Source organism: Anabas testudineus, chromosome 16 (assembly GCF_900324465.2).
Source record: "Anabas testudineus chromosome 16, fAnaTes1.2, whole genome shotgun sequence".
NCBI classification, from domain to species: Eukaryota; Metazoa; Chordata; class Actinopteri; order Anabantiformes; family Anabantidae; genus Anabas; species Anabas testudineus.
In genome coordinates, this window is record NC_046625.1 from 7046809 (window position 1) to 7071626 (window position 24818).

The following is a 24818-nucleotide window of genomic DNA, read 5'->3' on the forward strand; positions in this document are numbered from 1 at the left end:
CACATATGTGATCCAATAAAAAACAATTCTATTAAAGTAGCTTGGAAATAAATGGGACCTCAGTGCAGGGCCACAGAGCTCAGCTGGGATCCAGCACCTCTCCACCTAGACTGCGCTCTGGTCCCGTTTGAAGTCGCTGCTGAGAGGGAGGGAAGAATGGGTTTTTTTGGGGGGGGCGGGATCTTGTGACTCACCAGCAACTTCCTCAGTAGTAGGACAAAAGTAGCCGGCAAAGCTGCATCACTCTTCGCCGCTCAAGTTTGACTACAGTCTCAAAGAAACGCCAAAAGTTTTCCAGCTGACGAGCGACGCGCTTGAGCCGCTGGAGTAGCGACGTGCAGCCGGATCCCAGCCGCGATCTGAGAGGGGGAGGCGGGTTGCACAAGGTGCCTCCACGCTTCAGACACCTACTCCTGGTAGGACTTTTTTCCAAATACATATCCGACTTTTTGACGTGTTCGCTGTCAGTCTGTGATGTAAACTATTAGGCAGAGAGTAGGAAAGATGTTTTATTTAATAGGACAGTGGATCCAAAATGCACTGTTAAGGGATTCTGGATCAGGTTTTCAAGTGAAAATGAATGACAAAGTAGTCTGTTAACTTGTAATTACTAGCAATAGTATGCCTGTTTAAATCTATAATTAATGTTAATTACAGTCCTTGTGGAAGACGTGTTTCCTTAGGCCACGGTTTGCCAAAATCCCAAGTTTAAAAACAATGAAATAATCCTGAGGTGTTATAATTGATGTAATAATAACCATTAGCTGTAGTGGCATAGTTAGAAAAGATCCTCTCAACTTTTCATTTAGTGAGTTTTCGCTCTTTGATAATAATCTGTGAGTGTAAAGATAAACGCAGGCGTGGGCTTGGCAATATTACCCCACAAGCCTTTATATTCACACCTTAGTCAAACAAGCTGCTGGGGGAGAAGCCTGCAGACTAAAAGGAGAAACTCACTTCCTGTGAGAAGGGATGAGGGGCCTGGTTATTGTCTGTCCGCCTGTGGGTTTTCACCTTTTTCTTGTTTATGCCTCTTTTCTCTGTTGTTCTAATCATTGTCCTACACCTGCACTCATGTCCCTCTGTAATATAACGTGCAAACACGGGTCAAAAAACAAATAAACAGCTTCTTCTTAGTGCAGGAGTAGACTATATTGGGTTGTGTGACCCGCTGACCTGTGCGTAAGAAGGATTAAGGAACAACTGTTGAAGCTCCCAGCTGAGAGCACTCTGAAGGCCTCAGAGAGCAAAGTTCCTCAGGCTAAACTTGTCTGTTCTTCAGCAGCAGGAAGTGGGATATAGCAGTGTGCGTCTGTCAAGGGTGTGTCTGCACTGCTGCTTCTGGATTTGTTTTGAGCATACATCATCACATCATAGTAGTGTAGTAGTGTCACTCTCATGACGACTGTTTGGCGTATCGCTTCCTGCGCAACCTGGGTACAGAGAGATAGTAAAATGTTGGGAATTGCCGAGAAAAAAATTGCTTAAGAGCATCTTCTTAGAAACATATCACCTTTTATATATATATATATATATATATATATATATATATATATATATATATATATATATATAATTTTTGATAGATGAAAATGTTGCTCTTCAGACTAGTTTAGTCTTTAGAAATAAAAACAGTTACTAGTTTCACAGTTTACACTTAGTCCTAATTTTCTTTTAAGGAGCAATTTAACCTCTTCATCATAGGATTTGGGCTAAAACGAACTTCAGCAAACCAGGAAGGGCATTTAGTAATTATCAGTCACGTAAAAAAATGTGAAACATTCACTTCAGTCTGCTTCCTTACACTCACCGTATGTCAAAACCATTACCGAAGGCTATAAATCATCAAATCACAACAGCAGAATCCTCTCCGGCACCTGTCTGTTACTAGAGAATTTACACCTTTGAGGAATTCGGTCTCTGAAGCTGTCATGCTGTGCTTTCACCGCTGGCAGTTGTTTTTTACATAAGCTGTTTTTCACAGTAAAATGAAATAATCCTCAAGCAGCCAAACTCCAGACATTGTGTCCCATTTAGCATCTGGGAAGTTTGCCTTGACAGAGCCCACGGCCTGTATAATGTATTTGTTTGCTTTCTTCCTCTTCCTCTTGTCCTCTGTGTTTCACTGACCATGGTCACATTCTTCAGAGGTCTCTGTGTTTTCCAAAGGTTAACCCTGCATGGTGGCTGGGCCTTGGCCAGCTCTAAACTACAGTGGGTCTCCAACTGGATGTGGCTGGTTTTATGGGTTGGCATCATTTGAAACCAGGCCAGTGATAATGATGCAGAATTAGCAGTCAAGTGTTTGCAGGTGGTTGCAGAACAGAATTTAGATTTTTGTAGAAATCTTTTGCCATTACGCAACTGTATATCCATCTGTGTTGTTTCAGAGGACGCTGGCTGAAGTTTGTATTGCTTCCATTACTTTCTGTCACATTCTGCATGCGGCTTCATTTAAACAACAGATTTTTGTGCTGAGTTCCAAATAGTTGAATATTTTTACTTCGTAATGCTTCTTCTGTGTCTTTCAAAAACCTTCTGACAGATACGGGGTGTGCCCCAATCACGAACTGCTTATTCATTTACTTTTTTCTTTGTCACGCCTTGATGACCCAATTTTTCACAATCTGCACATTCCATGATGCATACCTTGTTTTTTTGACCTCTTATTCATGTGCTTCCAACCAGAATTAAAACATGCTCACGAATCTAGTTTTTAGCTTTTCCAACATCTGTGTTTCCTGTGAGACCAAAAAAGGGAAGTTAAATCTCTTTTTGCTTTGTAGTCTGCGAACTCTTCTGAACCGTATGAGTGAAATATCTGAAAAAAATGTTATTGGTTGTATATTTTCTCAAAATTCACATGTTCATTTTAGTTTGTTTTGTGTCTGCATGCCTTTTCCCCTGGTAGTCAGCCCCCTCTACAATTGGCTGTGAGGGCACGTGGCTGGCAGCAGCAGTGTGTCTGCATTCCCTGGAAGGGGGGGAGTGACCTCAAGTTTCCTGTGTGGGGAGGGCCAGGTGTTGTTATTGTGAGCGGCGCGAGACTTCCTCCATGGACGCTTTGTTGGTAAACGTCTGAAACTTGATCCCGGGAGCCAGGGCCCCGTGGGAGGTTAATATATCCTCTTCACGATCCAGTCATCTTGCCTCACTCTCTTTTCTGACTCTTTGTACACCCTTTGGCCACAGTGTTCACGTTATTTTATGTTAAGAGATAAAGTAAATTTTATATAAGCAGCCAGGGAGCATAAAAGGTAACAGACTCTGTGCTAATGAGATAATTATAATTCCCCTAGGGCTACAATTACAGGTCTGTACCTTATACTTATCTTCCACTCTCAAAGCAAATGCTGATTTCAAAGGAAATACCAGATTTTAGGCACAGAATGCTGAATGTCTCACAACTAATACAAACTAATTATGCGTTATAAAAGAATGGGGCTACACTCTGTCTCTCTTCACACTTTTCTGTCTCACCTCTGTACATATGACATCCAATGCATATGTGTCCATGCTGGTAGAGGCATCTCTTCTCTAGAGGTTTCATCTATTTTTTCCAGTGTAAGTTTTCTCTGAATGGGGTGGGGGTGGTGGCTCAGTTGGTAGACCAACAACTCTAGGGTCGCACAGTTCGCGACCTGTCTTCTCCTGGCCATATGCCGAAGTGTCCCTGAACCCCCACACTGTCCACCAAATCCCAGCCTGCAGGCGGCACAAGCCAGCTGTACTGGTGCTGGTCCCAAGCCTCATGACAGTTGGGGAGGGTTGCCTCAGGAAGGGCATCCGTTGTAAAACTTGTGCCAAAGAAATGTGCAGACCATGATGTGCTGAGGCAAGCCTCGTGGGGATGGGCTGAAAGCCAAAAAAGTTTTCTCTGGGGAAGTTTTTACTTATCCAATTTAGGGGGCTAAGGATAGAGAGTTTACGTGCAGATTTTAAAGTCCCTTGGGTCAAATTTGTGATTTGTGAAATTGAGCTATATAAATAATATTCAATTTGACCTGATCTCACACATTGTTAGATCAATTGTTACACATTGATTCAATGTTCCTTGTACCTTATCACTGTTTCCTTTGCAGTTTCTCACACAAACCAGATGTTGTTTGGGTGCAGGAATCCTGTTGATTCACTGCTGCATTATCACATTCTGTCGGCATTATGAGTTTGTGTTAAGGATATGCATGAGTCACGCTGTGACTGTTTCCCTGCACCTTAGCCTAAAGGGAGGGTTGGGGTCATGCTACAACAGAAGGGCATGTACAATTCACAAGACATGATGAAAGGAATGCTATAATGACGTGAATGTGTGGCAGTTACCAACTCCTCCATCATGTGCTGAACCTGCCTTGGTTTGTTTCAAAGAACATGATCCCAGATAAACCAGTCTGTATTTCTCTGATTTCCTTCACCCCTGCTGTGTGCAAATCTCATTACTATTGCTTAACATTAGTGTTAGCTCAATACGTTGGCACCCATAAAAGATGTTATCCTGGGATAACGGCTTTTCTATGCAGGGAATAAATATTACAAAAGTGCATTATTAAGCATGACAACTGGGTGTATTGTGTCAGCGAAGTAGCTTCTAAAACCAACTAAGGCAGTCACATCAAGCAGCAGAGTAGAGAAGACTGAGGGGGCGGCATATAGATTTAAAGTCTGTGGACACAGTGGTTTTTATACAACTGGTAATGCAGTATGTATTATAAATTCATATAACTAATGGTTATGTTGGACTGTGGCTAATGACTAAATCATAGTGTAACCTATGGTTAATAGACTCATTTGGGGAGAAGAATGTTGGGTGAGGAGAATTTCTCCAGTATATGAGGTAATAAAATGTTATTTCATCCTAATATTGCTTTACTATGAGTAGTGACAAACTAAAGAGCCATGTCTTACACTTATATATAACTCCATATCTTTATATCTGGGATAGAGTGCTCATCTGGGTGATATTGTTATTGAGGCAAGCACTGCTTAAATAACACATAATGGTTGTGACTTATGCTAGAAGTGGATCCTAATTAAATTGCATCATTCTTAATTTATTGTTGGGTCAATAAAGAATTTAATTTCAAGTCTTTGGTGATGACTCAACTCCCAAACTCCATGGTATCTTTGAAGTGGGACTTAGAATGAGTAAGTTTTCAGTAGCAACCATGTGCCTGCAGCACACAGAACTGACAGAGTGGGTTTTTTACAATGGGAGCAGCAATGTCGTCATCCTTCCCATTGGATGTTCTTGTTCACTGGCTTAATTGGGCAATAATTTGAGACCATGTGGCACGCAGTCATTGACCACACAGTGATACACAGCAGGCCTCAAACAAGTCAACAATGCCTGAAGCTCAAAATGTCACCTTTCAAAACACTCTATACCCCAGAGAGTGGGTTGTTACCAAAGTATTTCTCCATAACAACATGCTAGCAGGACTGCGTTCTCATAACAGATGTCTTGGAGGGGTAATGAAGCCTTGGCACTGTGTACATGCATTGTTTGTTCCACCATGCCACTACTGTATCCCTACCTTCACAGCCTACTGCTGGGGTAGTTGAGTCTTTATATGGCTAGTAACTTTAGTTTGCCATAATGGCAGCTGTATTAGTGTCGATTGCTTCCCAAACGCTTAATAGTGTTAGTTCCCACATCTGCAAAGAATGAACCAAGACTGTGACATCATGGCAGAGGAAGTTCAGCCATAAGAATGCGGGTGTATGGTGAGGTGTTTCGTACATGCACATTTCAATTTAAACATGCAAACACTTCTATCCTTGTTGCACAGGGTTTCTGTCTTTCAGGGATGAACCAGAAGAACTCGAGTTGAAAAGCTGTAACTTGTTCAGATTTGATGTGTATTATCTTGTCTCTGATAGACTGTTTATTTGGTGTGCAGCTGTGAGCAAGACCATTCCCCTCTCTGAAAGTAAACACTGTTAAAATGCCTGCTCTGCATGAAGAAACTAGTGAGCGATCAAGAATGTGTCTCCATACCCAGAATGTGTTACACCATCTCATCGTTCTTTTCTTTTATGTCTTTTGCTGCTCACGAGTATTTGCAGATACGCACATGCATGCACACTTTGTCTCACCCTCCACTTTCGTCTGTAAGGCTCTGTTGGGAGAGACAATAGTCTGTATAGAGGAGACAGGCTGAGACAAGCCAGACTTGCTACATACACTGAGGTTTGGATTTATGTCACTCACTCATCCATAAATTGAGCTGTATATGACAGTTGTGGCCTTTTCAAAATACACAGAGAAGAGTGCAATTGGCACTGTTTGGGCACACTTTGGCACTATTTTGTATAGCTGTCAAAGTTGCATTGAATTGGAGTAGGAAGAGGGCAGAGTGTTTCTTGGCCTCGTTTGCTTCCCTGTCTTCTCTCACCTACTGACTGGCCCTCATACAGTGTCTTAGAGGAGCCATAAATGGCAGAAAGTGTCCTTGGTGTGGCTATAAAAGGACGTCAGCTCTGCGATGTGACGATGACAGTAATTTACGACAGGGACATGTAACAGAGAGCTACGGAGGGATTTCTTGGCGTCTTCAGTTGAAAAGGGAGAGGATGAAAAGATGAGATGGAGAGGGGAGTGACCTGAGCACACTATTATTGCTTGTGGGTGCATCTGTCAACAAGCTGTCACAGAAAGGCGTAATCAAAGGCAAATACAAGTCCCTACTGTGTATAGCTTACTCTGCGTGTACCACCTCTCCATCTTAGAAATGTTTCTATCAGTGTGTAAAATTCCATTTACTCTTACCCTTATCAAACAAATGTACAGATAAGGAAGAACATGTTGTGACTCACCCAAAGCGTGAGGTGTCTGCTCTCATTCATCTTATGCAATGAAATATTTTGTAATTGCAGTGGGATCATTACTGGGAATTACTGCTTTGTTTGACAGTCTGTTCACAAATGGAAGATCACATTGAGCTCAGTATGTGTGTAGTAATTGGCCATAACTCAGTACAGAGGTAGAACAGAGAATTTACATTCAACACAATTACCAAATCATTCACAGGCCTCCAGTATCAGAAAAAAACAGTTGTTGTTTTTCTTTGACTGTTATTGTGCTGGAAGCCCCTTGTAGACACAAAATCAACATGGCGTCCTGTTTTTATCTCTTACTCTACTTCAATAATTACAGTTAACTTACAAAACTAAATAATTTCATGGGAAGCTTTATAATTAATTTATCTATTTCTGTTCCACAGAACTTACTAAGGGACTAAATGAGCATTAATCTTTTAATTTGTTTACCTTTATTAGCTTTTGCTTAGTCCTGTGATGCTGCTATTCTGTCCACAGTTCACACATAAACACATGCATTCTTACAAATATTCTTGAGTACATATGGGAAAAAAGACATTCTGCAGTCATAAGTCATCAGGTGTGGATTTCACTTCTTGCAGTTAACCGTAGTGCTGCATGCTTTGTCTCATCTGCGTATTAAGAATTACTGTGTGGTTCTCTTCCATTATGCCTAGAACCAAAGTTGTCTCTTTGATGTTGAAGAAATTATGTGGCATATACAGATCCCCATTTTATCTGACAGCTTGATTTAGTGTAAATGTCTCAGGCATTCAGTCAAATCCACCTACAGAAATGGTGCTTTATTGCTTTAGCAGCAGCAAAGTGCAAATGTAACACATGTCTGTATAAATGAACACAAACTGTCAGATGCTGACACAACAGGAAGTAAAAGCTGGCAAGAAGATACTTAAATACCACCAAAGAAGATTTTTACATAGACCAGGTGAACTGTCAGTTTTATTTATAATATCATGAGATTCCACGAGAGCTGTGGAAATGCTGGTGTAAATTTGTTGTAAATGTCCCACTTCACCAAACGTTGCTACAAGTGAACATTTTCTTTACTTTATTCCTTTCAAGAGTCTGGCAGACATGACTTAGTTGTTTTCTTCTTTACTTCATCTAAGATCCACCATACGTTCGCAATTCTGTCAATCCTTTAATGCTCCTAAACATTCAGCTTCAAACAGAACCACATCCAGTGCTGGCAATGGAAATTAGATCAATGGGTAAAATGGGGGCCAGACGGTGAGCAAAGCACAGCAGAGGGCCAGTGACACAAGCACCATGACTTCACCGTGGAAGTATTCAACCCCCCCTTGCAAACCCTCCATCCCTCATCCCAGCACACGCTTTCACAAGAGAGACTGTTTAAGGTTTAATGATTGCTGAAGAAAGAGTGGAAGAAATAGTGTCCCAATGCATGAGAAGTCATGCATGATGATGGTCATTGGTCACACATGATCATGCTTGTGGTGATCAGTCAGGAGACTATTACGGTGCCTTTACACAACATAGTGTGCAGGTTTATGCCACGTAGCTTTTAACTTTGATCTACGTGTGCCATTGGATCCTGCTGCTAGTCCAGTAATCAAGGCAAAGTCATAGATCCTGGTAATTTACACAAGGTGTGACATACATTTACACTTCACTTGATTGATGAAGAGGCGTTGGAGCCATGGCAGGAAACCTGCGCCTTCAACTAGCTTCTCAGGTTATTTGTGTCTGCTTTGTGTTGAACACTGTTCCCATATCCCTCGAAGCGAAGAGTACTCCTATATAGAAAAGAGGACCAGGATAAAACAGCATGAGGTCAGACAAGAGTCGGTCGAGCCTTGTGGTTAATAGATTGAAAGAGATAGACAGGTCTGCTTGGGAAGCAACATAATTCAACCACGCTATCAGTGTTTACCAAAGCACCTGTTTTTGCATCGTCTCTCCATTTAACAACTGCAGCTGGGACTTTGCATTTTATCACTGATAATGAATTAGGTGGCGAAGATGAATGGTGTTTTGCATGGCTGCATGATAAAGAGATCCCAATGTGTGACACTGGGAGATAAGGACCTGACGGATTGCAGCTTCCTTCTGGCAAAGTCGAGAAACTAGCTTTAGAATTTCTGAACTTGCAGCTTTTCTCAAGATTTCAATGAACCTTAGATAAATCCACCAAGATCTATTGTGTTTCAAAGGCTATTGCTTTTTGATACCAATGCTAATCAGTTTTAAGTGAGTACATGTTTACATCTAGCGCTACCACTCCAGCGCTACCCTTGTCTTCTGCAATGATTGATTTAACAAGGTCTACTCACTGCTAGGTCACCACGCAATCAAATTCAGCTATCCTGGCATGCGTGGGTGGAGGCAAGACTCAAAACACAAATGACAAGAAAGAACAAGTAAAGCAAAAAGACACAAGGTCTGAACCTAGACTGGAGGACAGCACAGAAAAAGGTAGGTGGGTGAGCGAATAGAGGACATGCAGAGTAAAGGAGTGGAGGCAGTCCTGCATGGCAGCATGATTTATGGACACCTTTGAAGTGAGCTCATTCCAGCCACACGGTCTGTCTACTGCATTTCAGCACTGGGACATTCGCCTGGTGTTGTGGCAAAAGGGATAAATGACCTTTAGGTCACTAAACTCCACTAGCGCTCAACACACATATGCACTTCCCTGATTTTGCGGCAATTTGTCAGCATGTGTTTGGTTTATAACAAACAAAGATGAGCTTCCTTGACAACAATTGGACTCATGACTCACTCGACAGTGATCTACTTGAATGTCAGAGCAGGATGAATGTTAAAGAAGAAGTAGCTGGTGCTTCTTTGGAATCATACATATTAGATCAAAAGATAAATACTGCTGATCCTGCTAGTTTTCCTTTTACGCCATTCTGCATAATCTTTAGGGAAAGTTAATAGTATCCCATTCAGTAAGGTCTGAATGGGAAATTGCCTTTTAAATCTTGGCAATCTTTTAAGCTTGGCAATGGTCACTTTCAGTTTGTCAGTCTAGTTTGAATTCATTATCTACTCAATGTGTTTGGATTGTTATTACTGAGATCTCGCCACTTTGTTTGAAACTCATTTCCTAAATACATCAAATAGTTTGATCTTATCAGCTCATTTATGCGAGCAGAAAAGTCGGGGGTTGTGATTATGCGTAGTAATTACACTCGATGGGAAGTTCCCACAAAGATCCCTAAAACAAACTGCGGGTGTGTGGATGCAGCTGTTCACTGTGTCTGCTCTTCCTGCACAAGTCACCCATTGTCCTTCACTTCGGCTGCTGTGTTTATTTTTTGTTTGATCCCTCATCTACCCTTGGCTTTGTGTGTTGACTTGTGTGTGTGCATGCGTTATGCTGTAGGTGTGACTACGCGTGCATATGGTTGCAGGTTCGCGTGTGCGCCTGCAACTTCGTCCTTCTGCAAGATTGTGTCTGTGTGTTAAGACAAAATATGCCTGTTTTTCATTGTGGCCGTGTGTTTTCAAATGTGTGTGACCACTTGTCTGAGAAGTACTAGAAATGTCGATGTTTGGGGTAAGAGGAAGAAGCATAGTGTGTGTACGTACTGGCTGGGACTAGTGAAAGAGGTCGTTGTCCAGTAACAAATAAACCCTCATTTGATTCTAACAGCAAATACCAGAGTAATGTTTTGTTATGACCAGAAAATGGTGTACAGTGATGTTTCAGAGGTCAGCTCAAATTATGACTTTCATTTTTTTGATCATTGGTTTTAGGGTGTTGGATTTTAAAATACACGCTTTGCATTTATTTGTATGGACTAGTGAATTCTCAGTTGACGAGGCTGACCTGATTTTTTTATATTCACATTGCAGGCTCTACTCTACAAGAAGTCAGAAATGAATTGTGATGCATGATGCAAGTCTGGTCTATATTAACATGATAACTGAGTTCCCCGATGAGCTCAATATATTTTTATGGCCAACACATCAGTTTTCACATTGCCATAGCATCCTTAATAAACTGTGGGATTGTGCCCTCAGTCAGCATTTCACAGGATGAAATGCAAGATAAACCTCACTGCCAAAAGGTTTTTAGTCCAAGGGGATGAGGGCACTGTTTACATGTTGCCATAGAGATGTACATGAGAAGGGAAAATCTTCTTCATATACTGGAAATGACTGAGATATTCATCCCAGTTGTTTCACTGTTGGCAGATACCCCTTAGTTTTCAGAGCCAACATCATACTTTTTTTTTCTTTGCATGAACCTGTTTTCTTGGGCAACAGAGTCAAAGAGGGAGTGAGGTGAAGTTTTTTGTATGGTGTGATTGTGAAGGATAATCTGTCTGGCTGTTGTCAAGAATGCAGATTGTTCTCACTGCTTATAATGTATAATACCTGTGAAAGCACTCTGTAAACAGTGATCGGAAATATTTACCTGCCTTTAAAAACACACTGAATATTCATGTCTGGGGATGTTGGGATGTATGCTTAGAAAAGACTTCATGTCTGAGAATTAACCTCAGGGTCAGGTGTCATTACTGTAGCCACGAGCCACAAGTCTGAATGAGTTATAAATAATTACTTGCAGTGGTGGGTGTGAACTGCACAGTTGTGTGTGGCTTGCTTAGATTGCTGAGTGTGCGGCTTGTGAAATTTTAACCCAGCTCCTTGATGTCCTGGCTATTTGCGCTGACTCAGCAACATTAAGAGACCACCTGGGAATGACCAGCTGCAGGAGCCATTTTGTGTCTTTTGGTTCACAGTTAACCTTGGTGGTTAGTCTCTGTGGGTCACTAACAGCCATGAGACTAGTGTGTAAATCAGCAGTGGTTACGAAACATTTAATTCAAAAGAATGATGCAGCCACTGTCATGCTTACTGGGGCTCCTGTTTCTCTTCACTGGAGAAATGTCTGCGAAACCTACTTGCTGAGAAATCTCTTACCATAAAACGCAGCATTTTCCACTTGCCGGGAAACTGATAAAGACAACTCATAGTATCTGCATTTTTGTACAATGCCAAACAGTAAAGGCAGCCACAGCAGAAAAGACTAGAAAAATAAAAAGCTCATGACCAATTGTCTGTCATATCAGAAATCAGGGTAAAATAAGCCAAATAATCTGCAAAATCCTCTGGGATTTCATATTTCCAAAACTCCACAGCAACAACTCATAGCCGTGCGCCTCAAATCCATATTAGGATCTGTGTATAATAAAGGGGGTGAAACTGGCCTCTAAATCTTTTGGCTATGACAGTTTAAAGCAATTAGTTTTATTTATAGGAGCAGACCACAGGTAATTTTCCATTTACAAGACATTTGCTGAGTCTTCCTGTCCATGTCACTACAGCACAGAGACATAGGCAAAAGTTGATATTTCTGTTTTGCCACTGGAGGTATTGCATTAGAAGGGCTCTTTCTGTTCCCTCTCTGGAAGGTGGTGTTGTGAAATTAACATCCTTTCCTGGGGCTTGCAAACCAGTAACCGAATCAACCAACATGCAAGTGAAAGTACTCTGACCTAATTTTGTTCTCAATTTTGAATGGAGATCGGTTAGAGGTACTGTACACATGATAAGGGAGCAATCCAGGTATTTAAACAAGACATAGGTTCAGAGTACTCAGCAAACTAAAACAGGTGTTAGAATTGGGTCTCTGGAAAATAGCAAAGGCTTCAGATTTCAAAGGGATGCCCTCTACCTTGGATTGCAACGCTAAGGATGACGAGAATGTGAAGATATCAGGATCGTAAGTAAGAGCCATCTTTGGCCCCAAATTTCATATGAAGTGAAATTTTCATCTCATGTTATAAAGAGGCCTTTGAATAACTCTTCTTTAATATCAACCACTCTCACACCCTGCAACCTGTTTTTTAAGCATTATACAAAATGCATATCTTTGTAAAGGTTCAGGCCACCGCTTTAATTTTTTGTTGAATATCGTCTGTTTATCACACTTTCTATTTGTTACTATTGTGCTCATGCATTCTTCTCCTTCCTCCCCTCTCACCACACTGTTTATTACCTCAACATGCACTCAAAGATCAACCAGCAGACTGTAGATTTCACTCACTTTCAAGATTAGCTTTTTGTTTTCTCACTTGCACTCCAGCTTTACCTCTGCCATCCAAACATTTACCTGCAAATACCAACAGGGAGAAAGAAAAGAAGAAACTAAAAAAGACAACCGTCATTGCGTTCTTCAGGCACTGACTCTTTAAAACCTCCACTGGCACACGGGAGTTGACTGCATATTTTCCCCAATGCAAACCAGATGTGAAGCACTAATGTATGGCAACATTTTTTTCTTCAAAAGAAGACAAATGTAGGCCAAAAATGCAGCCTTTTGGCCGTCCACACACAGTGATATAAAAATAAATTCAGATTCATTCTTGACTTCCAAACTTTCCCTCCTGGTGGTTAGGACAGTACTGTATGATTTAGAGTAATTGTGATGTTATTGTTTGGTGTCAGTGGAGTATTGTGGAACATTGGGATTGAAACAGGCTTGTGGGGACAGATGAGATGTGACAATTATATTTTTTAGCTGGACTATACTTCATAAAGATCCACACACATAGAGCACGTCCTCAAGTTTCAGGAAGCCAAGCAAGTGTCAGATTATGACAAATGTATGTTTTACATGTAACTAAACATACATCAGTGCAAGATGTGCTGTTTTTGTTTATCTTTTGTACACAAATCAATGTGTCAGATCCTTTTAATAACCAGTCCAAAAGATTTGATGTATAGTTCTTTTAGGCCGGCTGCTGTTCACTCGTCGCTTTATCCTAATGCTGCAGTGTGTACCACACAACAGCTTCAAGGCTAATATTAAAATACATCAAGTCATATCCCTACACTTGCATGGTCATTAAAAGTTGCCAAGAAGGGACAAATTACAAAGGCCGTGGTGACATTTTCTGCTGCAGGTAGTCATTTTCCTCCTTTATGTTTATGATGTTGGCTTTCGTTTGAGCCCTCTGTCGCCTCCCACTCCACACCAGCTAGTGTTTAAATGATCAGGGACAATAACAGGTTAGCATTCCACTGTCTGGTCCTGCAGCCTATACTCTCCATCTTCCAGTCTGACCAAGGCTCCCACAGAGGAGCAGTCTCAGGTACCCCTACACCAGCCCCCACCAACTCCTATTCCTCTCCGCCTTGCTATGACTTGTTTGCTGGCGTTGTTCAAAGATACTGAGTAGATGAAGTTCTCTGTAGGTTCCTGCTCCTGAGCTTTAATGTAGTATCATGAGAATGTGGGTGGCCCAGTTTCTGCACAATGGCACAACCCACACTAGAGCCACTGGTTGTTTACCAGTAGCATCTTAACTGTGGCTTAGTGTCAATCCATAGTCTAAACTTTGATGTCCACAGATTGCTCAGAGGCTTAAATGTCATGATTATGACTGCAGTTCTGCTTTTCTGGTTAAGAATAATGTCACAACGTCGTTAAACAGTTTGATCCTTAACTAGACTAGAGTTATATTGCTTTTTAAAAATATATTTCTTTAACAAATACACGTAAGCCTGTTTAAACAAGCACATTTGTTTATGAATGGGGCTGCAGCATTATCTCTGCTTCATGAACAATTTCCTCCCCTTCCTGTGATAAGATTCATTGCCTCAGTGTGTCCTTTCAGTTACTGGACTTCATTTATCTGATCCACCAAAAGCCAGAAGGAACAGCACAGTAACGACTGGATTAATATATAATCCTCACTGTCGAATGGTTTTCACCACTGTACTCAGTGTTCATGAAACCAATTAGTCGTGTTGATGTGATTTAGCTGTGACTAGGCTCACAGAATATGTGGATTTGGATGCTTCTGCCAAAGGACTTGACCTCAGTTGCCAGTGCCTTGTAGGAAAACATGAATGTAATCCCTTTGACCTTTTGTCATAAACACAAGTTCTAAACCATTAAAAATTCTTGTGCAATTCATGCCATTGCCTTTTCACATTAGTCACCAAATGGAAAGTCTTCTACGGTCATGAAGCGCTGGAATAAATAAGATCAGACGACAGAAATCTCCATCAGGCTCCTTTCAAGTGGCCACTGGACTGAGACACAAATGAACCTTTCTGAAGTGTGTTTTTGACATTGTACTTTATTTTTGATACGCTCAACCAGGCCCTCAAATGATATACTGAAGTGTCCAGTGCTGTATTTTTTTCCTCATTTCAAACCCAGCCAAGGAGCTTTACTGTGTCTGGAAGATGTCCAGGCAGCAGACAGAGTGCAATGTAATGGTATGTGTTTATCCAAACGCAGCCATTTCACTTTTCCTTTAATTTGATTTAAGACTTCTCATAGGTTTAAGATCCTGCTCCAGCATTCATTTGCCTCTAAATGTCACCTTCCTCTCTTTCTCTTTTTTCTGTTTCCACTCTTGTGTGTGTGGCTTCTCCATTTCTTCATTACTCTCCCTGGGACTTGTATAAAGGGAAACAGCCAGCTGTACTTTAAGAGGACCTTTCTTTGGTGTGTGAGTCTATTAGCTGCCAAAACATTTAGACAGTAAAAGTTGATTGAGTGGCTTTTGTAGTGTTACCTTTATAACTAAATCAGATCTTACTACGCACAGTAAAATCCACACTTTTTAAAGTGTCCACTTGTACACAAAAGCACAGTAGTCACACTGGACCTATAAACACAGTTCTAACAAATAAAGCCATTTAAAATGGTTTCTGATTGCTAATAGAACTCATAATTCACCAAAACCTTTGCACAATTTTCCCAATAAACTAAATGTTTTGAATTTATCCTCCAAGGCAAGATTAATTCCCCAAAGAATGAAAACTATCCACACACGTGTGTCAACCATTTATCTCTTGGAAGTAGATTCTGTTAAGTTATGTTTTGTACCCTTTGGGAACAAAGTAATTACAGCAAATTTTACATTTACTTTGTATTTACTGAACATAATGCGTTGTCTGTCTGGTTTCTGTATGTATACTGCAAAGTCACTGAGGACACTGAACACCTGTTTACTAATGTTCATAATAGGTGTGATTTCACTGAGCACTCATCCTAAGGCCACGTTTCAATCCTAGCTTGACTTTATCAGCACTGACTCACACACACACACACTGAGCCACATTAGGCAAACAGTAATTTAGAGATTTTCTGTTTTTCATTGCTTTTCCTATGACATTACAACCCTGTATGCAGCTAAAGACATTAGGGAAGAACATCAGTCATGTTGTGATTTTGCTTGTGCAGTACACAGCCGTGTGCTCACTGTAGTCAACATAAAGTAGTCTTCCTCTTCTGTGGATGTGACATAATGTCAACTGCTTTTTATTCTAGTTAAACATATTTTACAATACCGTTCTTCTAATGGATGCACAAGAAGAGTGGAAGAGCTGGCAGGTTTGTTCCCAGCAGGCTGTGTGGACTGTTCATTTGAAATCAACCAGAGCGTAAGCAAAGTTTGGGCTGGGGATTAACAGGCTCGCCTGTGGGACCGGACTGAGCAGGGTATCTGCTAGTCCTTCAGTAACAAACCATGACTATGTGGCCCAGAATCAGCATACAGTCTGCCCAGTCTGTGTTGTCTCACAGTTGGCCCTGAACTTCACCCCATATGCCAATCAAAGAGGGTTGTGATGACTAGTAGAATGCAGCCTTGGCATTTCTCCCTTATCTTATAGCCAGATGTGTGAAAACAAATGAAAGGTCTAAAGGCGTGTTTGCATGCAGTTCAAAACATCCCATAGTGTGAAAGAGTGGTACATTCTGTAATTAAATTAAAATTGTTTGTCTCATTGGGAATATATGCTTTGCCAATTTTGTGTAAATATTTTTACGAGATATCACCTGCGTAGAGTTTGGGCCTGAGGTTGGTGTAAGAGGAATAATCTGTGAATAGGTAAAAGGTTTAACCTCTTTTATGCCAATCTGAATTTAAAATCTTGACATTTGTTTTGTAAAATGATTTTATGAGGTTTGATGGTTGTTTAGTCAGAGACGTGGCTTTAGACGGACTGATCACTTCATAAAAATACTATTCCTGCATCTTTTACCCAACAGACTATTTAACACGGATCCCTACTTTGTGCTGTAATACTATAGTTAGATTGAGTGCAGTATTTCTGGACCATTGTCATGTGTGGAGGCAGTAGTGATTTCCTTGAAGCCCACACTTTTCCCAGGGGACTGAATTCAGTCACAACTCTGGTATTTGGAAACATTATTAACCCAGAATGGGGTTCTTAGTCACTGGGTCTTGGCCAGTAGGAGATGGACATTGGCCGGAAGCTCTCTCCTCTCCTCTCCTCTCCTCTCCTCTCCTCTCCTCTCCTCTCCTCTCCTCTCAATTTTAGACCAGTCACGTCTTACTCTGTTGCACCAAGGGTCACTGACGTCATGCCCGTCTCTGTGAGAGCCTGTGCCATCGGGAGTTCATTTCAGCCTTGGCCACTTAAGCTCTATACCCAAAGGGAATCTCTCTGAAATGGAAACACTACTAGATTAAGTCAAAACTCAGATTTTTAAATGAATGCTTACTTATGTATCTAACTATAAAATCTTTGCAGTCAAGTTTCGCATTCCCATCAGTGCTTTACTTAGTTCTGTGTTATTTAATCTTAGCTGACTGCTGGAAAACTAGTTTATTTTGCTCGAACCCACACTACTCGGGAGACCATAAAGCACTTGTACTGTAGAGACGAAGATTAGGGTTAGTAGTGTGGAAATAATGTAACCAGGAACGCCCTGTGGGAGCCTTTCCAAGTAGAGGGCTGATAGATACACATTTGCATTAAAATTTCCATTATACATTCAGAGCACATGTATATTTCTAGCTTACTGAAAAGGTTTCATGACCTAATTTCTGTGTGGATGATACATATGAAATGTGAGGGTAATAAACAACTCTCTGATTTGCTTTGGAAATGAAAGCTGACATCAGACATAGCTTAGGCTTTCCAGCTTTGTGAGTCATGACTTGTCTCATTCCCTTACCTGGCAAATAAAGTCAGTGTAAACCTACCTGGTAACACAGTTAACTTAAGGTCATTGTGTTCATTTCATTTCAGCTCTGTACTTTGTGGATCTAATCTGGATGGTTATGTGGGCTGATGGCTGGGATTCTTTGACAGATGGTGCGTTAAATGTACAGAAATTGATGTTAAAACACTGACTTGCAAGTTCAGCACTTTAGGTCACACAGGCCAACCACATCTGCTTATTCTGATAGTTTGCCATAACCTCTAGATGAATGCTATAATGTGATGTCGAAGCTGCATCCAGTCATTAGATGGAGAGATACGGCAGTCTGTGTATGTGACAGAGGCCGCGGGGCTGTCAAGCATCAACACTGTCAGAATTATGTCTTCAGGTCGTTGGAGGGGGATGAGGGTGCCTTTCAAGTTTGGATAAGTGGTGTTTTGTCATCAAAAAGCCTGTCACTGGGTTAAAAATACGATGACTGCGAGCAGGTGACGTCTATTGGAGCTTGACTTTCTCACCCCAACTCATTAAGAGCTTTTGTCTCACAAACGGCTGAGGCAGACGAAACATGATAATCTGGGACTAGGGTTTTCTTTGATGATGGGTCGTGTTCCAGTTGGCTTTCATTTTTTGTGCCTTTATCTACTTTCTACTTGTGCTTTTGCATATGTTTCTCTACGTGTGCCGGTGTAAGACAGGCAGCACAGGGCCAGTTTGAAGTTTGATATATCAGAGATGATTATTATTACTTGGCTGTGGGAATGAAAAGCGAACAGTACATTCTGCCAAGGGGGCTGTATCACTTATCACTGGGCTTTCCAGCTATGCTGTAATGTTTTGGCAACTTGATATTGTTGCCATAATGCTCTCACAATATTATTCTGTCACGTTGTAGTGTGCTCAGTCATGATCAAGGGGCATATTGCACAGTGAAAACCATGTTCACGGAAAGCAAACCTCCTGCATTCGTGTGTGCATGTTAGTGCAGTTGCATTGTCATGCTGAAAGGAAGCCACTTGCTGGGGAGTCATGTTCAAACAGCTTCAAGCTTCAAGCTTTTGACGCATACAAGCGCTCACAAATGCTAGAATCTTGTCTCATAAATATTTACAGGTGTGTATGATGCGAGGGTTCCACATGCTACAAAACACCACTTTATTTCTACTTAGTCATGCAGGAGGTTGCTCAGTTTGTATTGGTGCTTTAATCTTTAGGTTGCAGATCCAAGCAGTTTGACAGTGACAGGAAGGACCTTGGTAGTTACTGAAACTGACAGCTCCCTCTCTCGCCCCCTCCCCTTGTTTCCATTGCACTTTTATCACACACCAATGAAAGTTGGGCGTTATGTATTGCCTCCCCTGTCAGTCTCTAAGTCTCTTTTTTTTCCATTTGCACTGCATGTTTTGTTTGAGCTTAGCTCCATTGCTGGTACAAGTCAAAGTATTTACAACATAAATATTGGCAGTGGAAGTCTATACTGATGTCCAACTGCTGTACCGGAAACGATGACTGAATCATTCCTCAAGACTCTCTCTACTTTTCCACTATACTACTTCCTCTTTTTCCTTCCCTCTGTCTTTTTGTCCTCGTGTGGATTTGTTAAAATATTTCTGTCTTCTCTCTACATTTCAGACTTCAGTTTCATACTAGAATTACAATGGCCGACCGTTTCGACTGTGACAACTGCAAAGAATCCCTGTATGGCCGCAAGTACATCCAGTCAGATGACAGTCCCTACTGCATCCCCTGTTACGACAGCCTGTTCTCAAACACGTGTGATGAGTGCAAAGAACTCATTGGGCATGATGCACGGGTAAGGCATCCCTTTTTGCATGATCAGACATGCTATGAGCTTTCTATTGCACAACAACAGTATCAAGTGGAGAACTTGCAGAATTTTCACTTTATTAAAACAAAAAAAACAAAACTATTATTCCTGAATGTTTTCACAATATTTATTTTCTGCAACACATGCAATGGAAGAATTCCTCCATGTGACCTCAGCCTTTCTGTGCGCCACATATTAACAATTTAAAACAAGATAAAGCACATCAAAAAGAGTATCCCTAATTAGCTTTAAATCATGTTTACTGTGTTTTGACATGGCCTTGGATGGCTAAAACAGAAGTTAAGTCATGTTAATAATGCATAATTCATGCTAAATGAGGCATGTTCTATATATTTTGTGCGGCAAGACACAGTAAAGGCTAATTTAACATGTAATTATACAGGCAATTTCCACCAAAGTCCACATAAGCCAATGGGCTGCATTTACCGTTGTAAAAATGTTAAATGCATTTAACGTTGTAAAAATGTAGCATAAGGGAATGTCTCCCTCTTCGCCACAATCAAGTAAAAATGTTATCTTCGCTAAATGGAAAACACTAACATAAAGTGTATAATTTAAGACCAACGCGTTTGCTTAGCTAAGGACGAATTATCAGCACCTTCATGGACTGTGGTCAGTAAATAAAGCCAGCATTTTCTTGGCTTAGTGCCCTGTGGACAATCAGTGCACTCCCGTGATTGTAAGACCATTTTAAACAGAAGCATGCACATACTGTTAGTATGTAAGGAACCACACACAGTACTTGTGACAGCATATGCAGACATTACATGTGTCGGTTTGACACAGTCCAGTCCAGCACTCCTCTCTATTCCTGTTGAAACCAGAAACCTTTGTTTTCTTTGTGGAGTTTAGTCTTGCAGTGCTAACCCTTACTCGCCTCCTCTTGATGACTGCAATACTCAAACTTTAAAACATGAAAATAAATGTTTTGGAAGAAATGCATTGCAATTAAGGTGTTTTTCCTCTGTGATGTATTTATAACTCGAAGGGATGACATCCAGTGTGCTCTTGTTCTTTTGTTCTGCTGCCAGGAGCTCTTTTATGAAGACCGGCATTATCATGAGCACTGTTTCCGCTGTTTCCGCTGCGATCGCTCCCTGGCAGATGAGCCCTTCACCAGCCAGGACGACGCCTTGCTCTGCAATGACTGCTACTGTAATGAGTTCTCTTCCAAGTGTGTAGCCTGTGACAAGATCGTCATGCCAGGTAATGGAAGAAAAGAAAAATGGAAAACAGAATGCGTCCAAAGGTTTTTGCGTAAAGGATGAACTTGGATGTTTTATTCATTTAGATTTTGTCTGTCTTTATTGCTGTGTGAGTAAGGGTTGTTAAAGAGTTTTAGAGGTTGTTTTAGTGTTTAAGCAAGATATGAATTAGTTTACAGTTCTACAAACTCACATTTACAACGTGTTATCAGTATTTCTGATGTGTTACACTTGAAGTGAACCAACTTTTCCTCCAACAGTAGATCTTCCAGTTAAATCACGAAGCATATACAGTTTAAAACATAGATACACATACTTACATTTGTTTAATAACTGGATGTTAAGCAGAAGTGGTTTATGTTGGTGACAAAAGGAGAAAAGAAACTTTATACCAAACCATGGAAACTTATTCCTCACACAGTGTTTTGTTTGAAAGGTTTGATCTGATAAAGCTGCTCCTGTTGCCAGAGATGGTCATGCAGATGTTGTGTTGTTTTCTCTCACAGAAAATGGTCTTTTTCTTTTGTCACTTAGTTTATCCTGTAGGAAAATCTGGTTTAAAAGTAATAGAAGAAGCGAAAAAGTAGAACAGAACAGAATACTGCTTATTAAAACAAAAAACTGTAGCTACAGTACATTTACAGTGAAGCACATTGCACAGTGAAAAGAGGCTTAGTATCCACTGTGCGCTAAACCAATTTAATCCCTTTCAGTGCCCTTTAAAAATGTTGAAACGTCTGTAATTGCTCCCAATAATTAGAGGCACTGTATTGTGGATTTCAGTTTGTTCACATTTTTGTATTTGCTAAATCCTCTTAGTTAAATGCGAATATTGCCCTCGTTGAGCCGCTGTGTTTCCTGTGAGCTTACAGTATAACCTGGAATGTTTTTGAAAGAGATTTTTGTTGTTTTTGATTAGAGAATATAACAGCACACAGCCCGAAGCTGCGAAACGTTAGAAATCTGCACACAGAGTAATAGAAAATATCGGTGCCTCACAAATCACTGCTCCACTATAGAATAAACCAACCAGTCAAATAAAAAACTCAACGGCTAAGGAAGAGATGATGGATTAGTTGGGGATACAGAAAAAAATGACATAATTTCTTTACTGGGCTTGTCGTATTACAATTTAAAATAAATCTTAGTTAAACCAAATTAGTTCAATATGTCTTTACATAATACTTCTCATCAAAAACTACATAAATGGTCGTAAGAGTCCTATGAAAAATAATACAAACAATTATTAATGTTACACTCTCTCATTCTTTCCACCCTTCTTTTTCTCTTAATGTCTTTCACTCTGTTAGGTACAAGGAAGTTGGAGTATGCAGGCTCTACATGGCACGAGGGCTGTTTCATCTGTCACAGTTGTGGGCAGCCTATTGGCTCCAAGTCTTTTATCCCTGACAAGGATGAACATTACTGTGTTCCCTGCTATGAGGAGAAGTTTGCTCCACGCTGCACACGCTGTAAAAAGGTAAGTAACACTGTAATGTTTGCATTCACATCTTAGTAGTAATGTCTTAGTAGGCATGAGGAATTAGGGATTAGTATATTGTAGATGGGTACGTGGATCTCCTCACAACCTTTGACCTGTGTCATTTCCAGACTCTGGCTAAAGGTGGGGTGACCTATCGGGATGAGCCGTGGCATAAGGAGTGCTTTGTGTGCACCAACTGTAAGACACAGCTGGCGGGACAACACTTCACCTCCCGAGACGAAAGCCCTTACTGCCTCAAGTGCTTTGGCAGCTTGTATGCCAAAAAGTGTGAGGCCTGCAGCAAACCCATCACAGGCAAGTCTACTTCATAGTGTTCCACCTACATAAGTTATAATACTGATAAGTTAAAAGGTTTAGAAAGGATATTGTGTTCGAGACCTGACATAGAGTTTAATCTTTGCTTCATTGTTCTTCTCTCACAGGCTTCGGAGGAGGAAAATACATCTCATTTGAAGAACGCCAGTGGCATCAGCCATGCTTCACCTGCTCCCAGTGTTCTCTTTCACTGGTGGGCGCTGGCTTTTTCCCCGATGGTGAAAGGATCCTATGCCGCAACTGCCACAGCAATCTATAGAGCAGTTGTTCATCATCTTTTCACCTTCCCCTAGTTCAGTTTTTGACCTTTGTCACAGCCCTTTCAAGACCCCCATGTCACAGGCTAACAAATGCTGCCTCTCAGGTCATTTTTATATAAAGACACGTCCCACTGTCCACGTCTTGATCAGATTTTCATTAAGGAACCAGGGTGTTTTGAAGTTGCTTTGTTTCTATGAACCATAATAAAGATAGCCTCTGTAACCCCAAATGTTATTGATTTTATGAAACTAAATTTAAAGTGTGCCTTAAGAATAAAATTTGTTTGTTCCTATTGAACCAAAGAATTGCAAAATGCTAGTCATTTTGCAGCAACGTCCTTCATATTTTATTCAAGTTTTCACTTCAGGTAGAGGCCAGGCTCTGAAGAGAGTTCACAATGCAGAACAGTATATAAACCTTTGTCTGTATTTTCAAAGAATGATTGATTTACTGTTTTATTGCTCTTATAGCTGCAGTTTTATGCAATCTGAATGTTGCTTTTCTCACATGTAAGCCCTGCTTTATGCATCTTATACAACTTACTGTACATAACAACATAGACAGAGGTGTGACACTGTAGTAGGCAAAAGTTTGACCAATTTTAATAAATTCAAATATGTCAGAACAAGTCAAAACAAGAAAAAACTTGAGAAAAAGAGCTGTCTGCTGTATGGTAGATATGATCAGTAAAGTAATTTGCACTTTGTATAAGATATTATCTTGCTTCCACATGATGTGTACATAAGAATACAAAGACATGACATAAGACAAACAGACCACCCGTTTGTCATGTATTCACTTTTGTCAAATGTTGCAATGACATTTATTTTACATAACATTTCAACTTATTTCTGCATTTTTCAATTGTAATGAATCTTTTTTTTTTTCGCCTTCGCTCAAAGAGCCAACATTTATAAGCAATGCATCACTGTTGTGTGTTGCAGTATGTGAGTGAGTATGCATGTCTTTCTCTGCCATGATTTGCCTTTGTAATTATTCTGTTGCTTTTAATGCTGTTAGTGTTTCGGCATTGTTAGTTTTTAACTTCTATGTGAAAATATAAAAGAAAATGTCATTAATTCAGCTTTGATGCTGGTGAGTCAGAGTTGGCAAATATACATTTTAAGATGCAAAAGAGGTCATCAAGGCAATAGCAGTTTAAAGTTACTGTAAAAATGACAATTGATATGGCTAAATGCTACAATGGTTAGTCTTATTTGTGATGTCTTATTAAATAAATTTACACTAACTGATCCTTGCTGGGTAGTTTTTCTGTTCTGTGGCTACAGTGAAATGTCCATTGTTGCTTTATGAGCTCATAGCTTTCTCTAGACGTCTGTTTACTGTCAAAGCCAGAGAAAATCCTTCTGGCGTGTTCAAAAAGTCTTTCTAGGAAAGATCAGCGTGTGTGTGTGAGTAGATTCAGTGGGGGACGGGCATGAAAGCATGTGAGTGTGAGAACGTGTGCAATAAAAGAGAGTAAAAAGTGTGTTTGTGTTGGTAGGTTTAAAATGTTTGTGTGTGTCTGAGAGAGAGAGAGTAAAAGAGAAAGTGAGTGCATATCTGTGTATACGTGTGTGTCTGTGTTGGGGGGCTGGCAGGGGGGCGCTGAAAGTGTATGTATACAATGTTGTTTATGCTGAGTCGACTGTTTCATCGCCTCGATCGAGCTCACATACACAGACAGCCGTACAGCTCTCTTGTCGACATTGGGGCGAAATGTCCTCCTCCTTGCCTCTGTTTCAGATTTTTTCACCAAAAAAGGAAATGGAAAATTCGTAGCTGCGTGGGGGAGGGAGGGGGTGACTGGTGGTGGAAGTGGGAGAAGAAGAAAAAAAAGTGTGTGGGAGAGAGAGAAAGAAATAGAGAGAAAGAGAGAGAGAGAGGGAAGATGTTCACATTTGGAGTTCCCTGGCACTTTCATTGGGGGGTCAG

At 40.7% G+C, this 24818-nt stretch overlaps 1 protein-coding gene across 2 annotated transcripts; it reads left to right on the plus strand.

Moving 5' to 3' along the window:
- Positions 1–207: 207 nt before the first annotated feature.
- Positions 208–24137, plus strand: fhl3a (four and a half LIM domains 3a). Of its 2 annotated transcripts, none has more exons than XM_026372240.1 (6): positions 208–416; positions 19382–19562; positions 20630–20804; positions 22114–22283; positions 22415–22601; positions 22730–24137. In XM_026372240.1, the coding sequence occupies exons 2-6, from the start codon at positions 19407–19409 to the stop codon at positions 22879–22881; spliced, it is 840 nt and encodes a 279-aa protein (XP_026228025.1). In that variant the 5' UTR covers positions 208–416; positions 19382–19406; the 3' UTR covers positions 22882–24137. The 2 variants fall into 2 exon arrangements, with proteins under 2 accessions (XP_026228025.1, XP_026228026.1); XM_026372241.1 differs by lacking the exon at positions 208–416 and adding an exon at positions 3002–3115.
- The last annotated feature ends 681 nt before the right edge of the window (positions 24138–24818 follow it).